At 28.8% G+C, this 9,460-nt stretch overlaps 1 protein-coding gene and 1 pseudogene across 1 annotated transcript; both read left to right on the plus strand.

The window, feature by feature from the left end:
* Positions 1-237: 237 nt before the first annotated feature.
* LOC108689699 lies at positions 238-3,502 on the plus strand (annotated as a pseudogene).
* Positions 3,503-5,090: 1,588 nt separating this feature from the next.
* On the plus strand, positions 5,091-7,348 carry LOC108689700. The gene is made up of 3 exons (XM_018196586.1): positions 5,091-5,155; positions 7,085-7,217; positions 7,295-7,348. Exons 1-3 carry the CDS (start codon positions 5,091-5,093, stop codon positions 7,346-7,348), a joined length of 252 nt encoding a protein of 83 aa, XP_018052075.1.
* Positions 7,349-9,460: the final 2,112 nt, after the last annotated feature.

Here is a 9,460-nt window from a genome sequence, read left to right on the forward strand (position 1 = left end):
GTTAGTATGCAATTTGTACAATAATATATTGCACAAATTGCATAAATAATAAAATAATTCCAAATAGAAATTGAATATATTATCAAAATAATATACAACTTTATAATATATATGTGTGTATATGTGCTAAATAGTATAAATTTTTTGATAAGCTTATATTGCAGAATTTTTAATAAAAACATTTTCTAATATTTTTTAGTACTTGTCGTTATTGTAGGATTTTTTTGCTTTATTGGTCAGTATTTATCGAATTGTCTCACTGTTTTACCAAAAAATATATCTCATCTGCCAATTATGATGGAGTATTTTATCGATCAAGAAAAATACTTTTATTTAATTTTGTTGCACAGTTATGCAATTATATGCATCGGAATAGTTGTGATACTAGCAACAGGAACAATGCTTCTTACGTATCTTCAGTATGTCTGTGGAATGTTTAGAATTGCTAGGTACGAATAAAGATAGGAACACTCTAAATTTTTGGAAATAAAATTTCACTCCAAGTGATAGTTGCGCCAGTTCGACAAGAATGAATTTCACTTCATTCCTTCAAAGTGAATTTCCTAAAAGGCCAACTTTAATGGTTATTTACCTCGCTTTGCGAGGCAGAGCGACGCTTTTCTTTATTCGTTTTGTGCAAAAGTACGTCAAGTAAATCTATTTTCAAGATTGGATGTACGGGGGCTAATTTCACATGTATCTTCAGTGTATCTTCTCTCATGTATCTTCTCTCCTTTCGAAGAATGAAATTATTCATTTTTTGCAGAGATTGAAATTTTGACTCTTGTTTGGAATGATTTTTCATATCAAAGAGTTATTTTTCACTTTCTGAGAATAAAAATTTCATTCCTGCCAGACTAGCGCAATTATCATTCTTCGGGAGTAAAATTTCATTCCCAAAAATTTAGAGTAAATAACCATAACAATTTGAACTGTAACCAAATATTTAAACAACATAATATATTAAAGTTTGATAATTATGCAGTAGAGAGGAGGCCGCCGGGATAACCTTGCTCTTGATTATGTTGTCAATGTAATATTTTCTCAGTAAACGAGAATGGATTAAAATGGATTGAAATTTTTTTTTATCCGATGCGTATTTTAAATAGCGAACATATTTTTTTGGATTTAATTAGATTCAATTGGATGCAATTGAATTGAAAAACTGCATTTTCTATTCAAAATTTTGAATTAAAGTATTTACAATGCACAGAAAAAGCTAATGTTATTTTTAGATTGAAAGGTATAGAGATATGCTGCATGCAATTCCTATAAATGAATAAAAATGCATTCAGGATTGAAAAGCATTCATTTTAACATTCATGAATCAATATTTCTGAAAATCTGAATTCATTTCAATTCATTTCAATCCATTCTCGTTTACTGGATTGAAAGATCTTCAGACAATTTCAGCCTTATTCGTTAAAAAGTTAACAATTAAAGTGTAATTATCTCATTACTCTTACTTTGCATAAAAAATCAAAAAGCATGGGACGAATCGATTAAGAGAATATGACTCTCCACTAAACTGCATAATTGACATGAAATGATGTATTTTTTTCTGAAAAATCATGTCATTCAATATATTTCTGTATAATTAGGACGCAAACATTTACAGCTATCGTATCGAATATGCAATAAACTTCAATATTCGACAAAATATTTCGCAGAAAATTAAGATTCTGATGAGCGAAGACATAATTTGTGCTGTCGATACTCATCGACGAACTATGAAGTTGATACACATTCACAAAATAGATAGAACAGAGCGGGGCTGGTTGCGCATTGCGGCAAGTTGGGCAAATACAAATATCTACATTGAAAAAAATGTTTGGTTAAAAATGGACAAATCAGAAAATTCTGATTGATATAATTTTCAATTATACGTTTTTTCATTGTAAATAACGAATATATATATATGTTTATGATCGTGTAAGGTAGTACATAGCAGAGATTACTGTGCTTAATACAATAATCCGTGCCCGGTTATTAACAAGCCCGGTTATTAAGCCAAACAGGTATGTTTTTTCGTTTTTGTATATAAAAAGTAAAAAATTATTAGATGAATATTCTTTTTGGTTTACGTAATAATTAAAGCGATTGATAACAGCCAAATGTGTTTTTTATATATAAATAATTAATGAAATTTTTAAATTTTATACTGTTCAAGTTGCTCCCAGCAAACGAGAATATATTAATATGGATTAACATTTTTTTCTATCCAAATGCGTATTTTAAATAGCGAATATTTTTTTTTCAATTTAATTGGATTCAATTGGATTCAATTAGATTCAATTGGATACAATTGAAAAACTGCATTTTCTATTTAAAATTTTAAATTGAACAGTATTCACAGTTGTGTTTGTGTGCACAGAAAAAGCTTATTTTTAGATTGAAAGGCAAAGTGATATGCCCCATGCAATTCCTATAAATGAATAAACATGCATTCAGAATTGAAAAGCATTCATTTTAACATTCGTGAATCAATATTTCTGAAAATCTGAATCCATTTTAATCCATCCTCGTTTGCTTGGCTATTTTATTTACAATTTTTCAGTCATAAACAATGTTTCATCAACACCGATGTGGGGCTTGCTGAACCAAAAATCCATAACTTAGCTACTTAAATTTGTCTTTATCGATCCTTTTTATTCTGGGCCGCGTTCAGAAATTACGCCTAGATAACTTTAGAGCAGGTCTATGGCATTCGATAGTTTCATGTGATCCTCCCTTATTATCCAATATTCGCTAGGGATGCTAATAGTAACTTAATCCACTTACTACAGTACAGTCTGATATAATCCCTTGCCACGACGTGATGCAGTTTGCAAGAGAATAAAAAAAACGCCTTTTGCCATGATAATCACTTAGCTATATTTAATGTTCGATCATGTTTGATCACGTTTGATACACGGCAAAAATAATTTCACTAAAGCATGAGCAGGAGCTAAGTTATTACACAGCGTTTCCAGCGGATTTCGAATAATAAGGAAGTCACATTAAACTATAGAAAACCTATTGAGTGCCTGGGATTCTGTAACTGTTTTACACATCTATCGACAGTTGTTGGTGTCGTTGCGCAGCTTTTTCACTATATAAAATATTTGCGCAATGACAGTAGACGTGTAGAACAGTTATGCATGGTCTACAATGTACAGTAACAGTAATTGATTAAGGAGTAAGCGTAGAAATTGACCAATCATAATTGATTGTTTTTTTTATATTCAACTATGATTGGTATTTTCACATTCAACTAGCCTCGCTCTATACTAATGTGTTTATTATAATTATATAAATAATATTCCTGTTTTTGAAGATTGTCCAAACATTTGATGTCTACATGGGAGGTGACAATATTTTGCTTAATAGTACTTGGCGTACTTGCTTAACTCTAAATTTGTTTCAAGTAAGTTTTCTGTTTCGTATTGTAATATATAAAAATGCGTGCAAATGCTGCTCCAAAATTATATGTAGTAACAATTATTGTTCAGTAAGTAGGTAGGCCAATAAAATGCCAAAGTTATATAAACCCCAATAACAATTTTTATTATATAAATAATAATATAAAAAGTAACAAATGTAATATATAGTAAAAATAAAAATAATAAACAGAGGAGATGCACTGTATTAGAAAATTCAATAATATTGAAGATATATGTATAATATTAACATAAATTTACTAAAGAAAGCCCCCTATTATGAGATAAGCGCCTAATATGAAATAAAGGCGTTTATGCTAAACTAATAGACGCTATTTATTGATTCCACCATGAATTTATTGCTTTTAGATTGAAAACTATTTAGTAGAAAATTCATTATTAGATCATGCCTAGTCATTGCAGTCATAAAAAAAGATTTTAGAATTTGGATGTCTTCAAGTTTTGTTGAGATGAGTCTTTAAACGTTATTTATTATTAATAAAAATACATATTTAGCAATAAATTCTTCATGTAATGATGAGTAAGGTCGTGCTAATAGAAAAATATGGGATACATTGAATTGCTTAATTACAGAAGTAGTTTGATATGATGATCGTAAAACCGGCGTGGAAATCGTAATATGAGATACCCAGGGTATTTCTAATATGAAATAACCTATGTTCTCATGTCACAGTGAAAATTGTTGCTAAAATATAAATGTTATACTTATTGTTCATAATAAAAAGGACAACCGGAATGAACGTTGAGTGCCTATTTCTGCGATAATTGATTTCAATTATCTGAAGATGAGTTCTGGGTATAATGTATTGCATACTTATTTTTCACGCATCCTAGCTGTGTTTGTATTTAAGAAACATTAAATAAAGTTTTTTTAGTTACAATACTGATGTACTTTGCGTTTTATTATCGATTTCTTGGGGCATCTCATTAAAAGTACAATTTTTGACTTTATGATTTGTTCACTTTTTACATTTCTTTAATTTTCAAAAAAATGAAATTTGAATTATTTATTATATATAACATTATCTTATTAAATTCCCTTCAAAATGACCTATTATTTTTTCAAATTCTGTCCATAGATTTCTAGCATTGACCCAAAATAAATTCGGTATCTCATAATAAGGGCCTTTCCTTTACTTTTAGAATTTAACGAATAAAAATGCTGATTTATACATTCTTTGTACGATCTTTGTGTTTATATTTTAAGAAACATGTATTTTTTTTACTCTTTTTGATATATACTGCAAAGCATTTTTTAAATTTTGCATAAATTCATCATTATTCTTAGATTAATAGTAAAAAAATATATATACATATATATATATATATACACATATATACAGAATAGTTGCAACACTTTTTTTCAATGGATTTCGGAATTCAGCCTTGCTCCTAGAAAGGTTAAACGTAAATGGTTAGATTCATAAGTAAGAATTAAAGAGAATTAAAGAAATAATTGCTCGGTAAGCAAGCTGCATTTCGAAACTCATTGAAAAAAAAATGCAATCGTTATGTACACGATTGTACAAATGTATGCAGAAGATTTATAATCTCCTTTAAATACTGTCTTAGATATTTCAGATTGCTTCATCCGAAAATACTGTTAGCAAATTTTTGTCATTGTTATATGTGATTTCCATGATTTTCTGTATGTTTCTATCCAATTATATTGGACAGAATATAACTGATTACAATAACTACGTATTCTCTACTGCGTAAGAAACATTTCATGACGAGTAAGAATGTTTGCATGGAAAGAACAGTTTTACTAAAAGATGCTTGAAGACTTTACGAGTTATCGCTGTGTTTTTGTCCATTGTTAAGGCTAACGTTGAAGTGAACTTTGCCGTTCACTTCATCAGAGCGAGGAGCGCATCGATACTGAACTGCTGTTCCGGAAAATTCCCTTTATATACGTTAGAGATGGGTGAGAGTACGTTGAGGAAGAGAAAGATAGGTCTTCCTTGGCTTGTTAAGAGCAGTCTTCCATATCCTATTTATATTACAATCCGAATCTCTGTTCAAATTGTCTGGATGTTTCTGTATTTCTAGAGCCCTTCTACACTTCCTCGAGAAAATGATTGTGGCTATAGTAGCCATTTTTTGGAATAATATTTGATGTTCTGTCTCAGTGCTGCTTTTGCCATGCTGATTGTGTGATATGTATTAGTCTGACATCCCGTTGATGTTCCTTCATGTTGACTATTCTTCTGGTTTCATCAATGTACACTTTCCCGCAAGAGCAAGGTATTTTATATATTTCTACGGAACTGAGTGGGAGTCCTTGGTCTCTAGAATTTTTCAAGATTTCGATGTTCCTTGGAGGCTTGAAAATGTTGAAATGGATGTTATATTTGTTAAAAACCTGCTAATTCGGTCTGTTGTTCCATTTATATATGGAGGAATAAAGAAACTTTTTTTGTTTAACTCTTCCTGTGATATTTGTGTGTTCGAGTTATTCTTTATTCCGCTCCTATATTTGCTGATTGTCCTGTCCACATCTTTCTTATTGTATCCATTCTACTGTGACGTTTGTTTCAAGTGGTTGAGTTCTGTTTATAGATTTCTTTATTAAAGATACTGAATGCTCTCTGCACAAGTGAGTGTATTGCCAATTGTTTTTGTGCTGGATGTAGTATGACTCGGCAAGAATCTGTCAGTATGTATTGATATCTTCTTGTACTTGATGACTCAGAGTATTAGCCTTCTTTGTGACAAGAACATCCAGGAAGGGAAACTTACTATTCTTTTCTATGTCCATGGTGAATTAAATATTAGGATGTTAGTTGTCGAGGAAGTTTAAGAATTTGTGAAGTTCATCACTGCCATGTTTCTAAATTACGAAAGTGTCGTCTACATATCGAAACCAAATTTCTGGTTTATTGGTCGTCTTGTAAAGGGCCTTTTCCTTGAAGTATTTCCATAAAGATGTTTGCAATAACAGAAGAGATGGGAGAGCCCAACGCTGCTCCAGACGTCTTCGTAGAAGTAGTTATTGTAGGAAAAATATGTGATCATTAGAGAGTGTTCAATTAAAGGGACGATGTTAGAACTTTATATGAGGTTTTGATTATATCTAAAGTTTCTTTTATTGGAATGTTTATAAAGAGTGACTCTACATTGAAACTCAACAATCAGCGCTCCTGCCCTGATAAAATGAAATGAATGGTTCACGAACCATTAGTATTAGCAATGGACAAAAACACGGCGATAATCCGCAAATCTTCTATAGCATCTTTAAGGAAAATAGCCGTGAAAACCTAAAAAGAAATTTTATTAAAATTCAGTTAGCCAAATGCAGTGAGTTTGCTTATCATGTTGTCGATAATTATTGAAGCAATTCAAGATAATCGAGACAGCATTATGTTTGTCGAAAACTCACATAAATTCGAATTCTATTGCAAATCGATGGCAACGTCAATTTGCTCGTAAAAAAGATAATTTGTGATAGCAACTTATTATAACTAATGTTGTCAATTTATCATTTATAATTAGTAACGAAAATGTTCTTTCCATATATCTTTTAAAAATGGTTTCAAATGTAAAAATTAATGTATGTAGTTGCAGAACAAATTAGCATAGTTGAAAATAATATGAATTTTTTTCATTAATTAGCAATTCGTTATCTATGTACAATTTCATAGGTACAACGTTCAGTGGTATAGAGCTCCGTTACATATACAAAGAATGATAATGTTTCTATTACAAAGAGAAGCTAAAGAATTTACTCTGAATGTCGGTGGAGTATTTAATGCATCTATGGAGTGTTTCGCCATGGTAATATAATACCAACAACAATCTATATATACGATATTACAAATGAATATTATAAAAAGAGATGTATTTAATTGCAGTTAGTAAAGACTTCGATATCATATTTTACTGTCATATATTCTATAACAAAATAAATATGAATTTATAGAATTATAAATAATAGAATTAATAATAGAATAATAAAAACGTAGCTGATGGGAAAACAGGAGTATTCATTTTTAGAAAAAAGTAAAATTATTTTTTGAACATATAGTTTAGCTAGAAATTCTAGAGATTCAAGAAAAACATTATAAATTAAAATTGTTCAGGTAAAGTGACAACAAATTTTGTTGTTGTGATTGTTGGTAGTCTGTTATACCAATTATTAGTAGTAACAGAAGCAAATTATATAAAATCTTTTGGATAGACTTTAAATTCGTTTACATATAATAGAATTCATAGATTATCGTGGAATTTTAAGTCGTAGGAAACCGATCAAGCACAGTCAAATATAAGGAGAATACTTGACTAGAATTGGTCAATTTCTTATGATTTGAAACACTGCAAAAGTCTACTTTTATATATATATATTTTATCTCTTATTTGTTAGCAATACTATTGATTATTTGTTACATTGACAAATTAAATTGCAATCGTATAAATCGATCGTTTTTTAATATTATATTTTTTAATATTATATATAATCGTTATTTAATATTATATTTGCTTTCTCTTTGTTTCTATAACAAAATCATTTCTCTCAGTGCGCAATGTATTCAAATCAAGTATTGTATATATTATATTTTGAACAATCACATAGTTTCAATTGTTCTACATTGCTTTTAAGTAATTTGATACAACTTTTTGAAACTCTTCTATAGCTTAATTTCATGAGAAAGACACATCCGCTGTATTATTTTCAGAAGCAAATCGTCTATGAATTGTATTATAAAAAATAATGGTACGCAAATCATTCAGAAAGCTGAATTCAGTTCCGATAGCGGATTACTATTTGAGCATTAGAAAAGTTGAGTTTATGTAAAAGAAAAACGTTATAAAATATTTCATTAAATAAAATTAAAGTTATCAATTAAAGTGCATTAAATTAACTACAATCGTGAAATTTCGTATTTCAGATTTTATTGACGAAGAAAGATACTAATAATTGCCTGTGCTATTTGCAGCTGTTTTTATTCTATATTTGTTCATATCGAATTCTCTTGGATTAATGATGGATTACAATAATTATGTATTTGCTACTATATAAGGAACTTTCTTACGGAAAACAATAACTGGAAGGTTTCAATTTATAAATTTTTATACCCAAACAAGTATTAAATATGATTAGTTTTGTATGATTAACATAAAATATTGTAAATTATATGAAAATCTTCATACTTTTCTTTCAAACTATCCATTCTTGTCTTCATAATTTATGTAGGTAGAGCTGAATGATGTGTAATTTCTTTGTACATTCAGGAAATGATACTCTTCCTGTTGATAAAAGGCGCCAAAAATTTCGATCTGAATGTTGAATTATTTATTCCATCATTAGAGTGCTTCGTCAAGATAAGATCATGCAGTGTTTTTTTTAATATATTATATTAATATATAATATATTAAAAGTAAACGCAATAATATTTACAAATTTCGGTGTCTTATTTTACTGTCATATTATTTATATATATTATCTATATATTGGCAATATAAATATGAATCAAATAAGAGCAATTATATATTCGAAATTATATATTCGAGGAAGATAACAGCATTTCTCACATGTGAAAAAAAAGAAAATTCAATTTTTAAATACGTATATATTTTTTTATATATTTTTGCTTACAATTTTATTATACTAAAAAAAGAAAATATTCACAAAATCAAAAATATTCACCAACATAAGGTTATTAAATCGAGATTACACAGTAATTAATCTTAATGAAACTGGATTTAAAACGTCTGTAAACATATGAATAAAATTGTACATATTGTACAATATAAAGAACAGATTTAATTATTTTATTGTAGAATCTATCATAGTAATATTTAATAAATAATGTTAGTAATATGATAACAATCTTTTGCAAAGTGTAAAGTAATATATCAGAAAATGTTATTGATCTAATTACCATGTTTTAAATTGAGATGAATTAATTACTATCAATGCCGAAACATATGGAGGATATTTATCTCAAAGAACAAACTATTGTGAGAATTCATATGAAAAGTGAAATTATTGCACTGCAAAGAATAAAGAATACGTGCTT

This window comes from Atta colombica, unplaced genomic scaffold (genome assembly GCF_001594045.1).
Source record: "Atta colombica isolate Treedump-2 unplaced genomic scaffold, Acol1.0 scaffold275, whole genome shotgun sequence".
Lineage (NCBI taxonomy): Eukaryota > Metazoa > Arthropoda > Insecta > Hymenoptera > Formicidae > Atta > Atta colombica.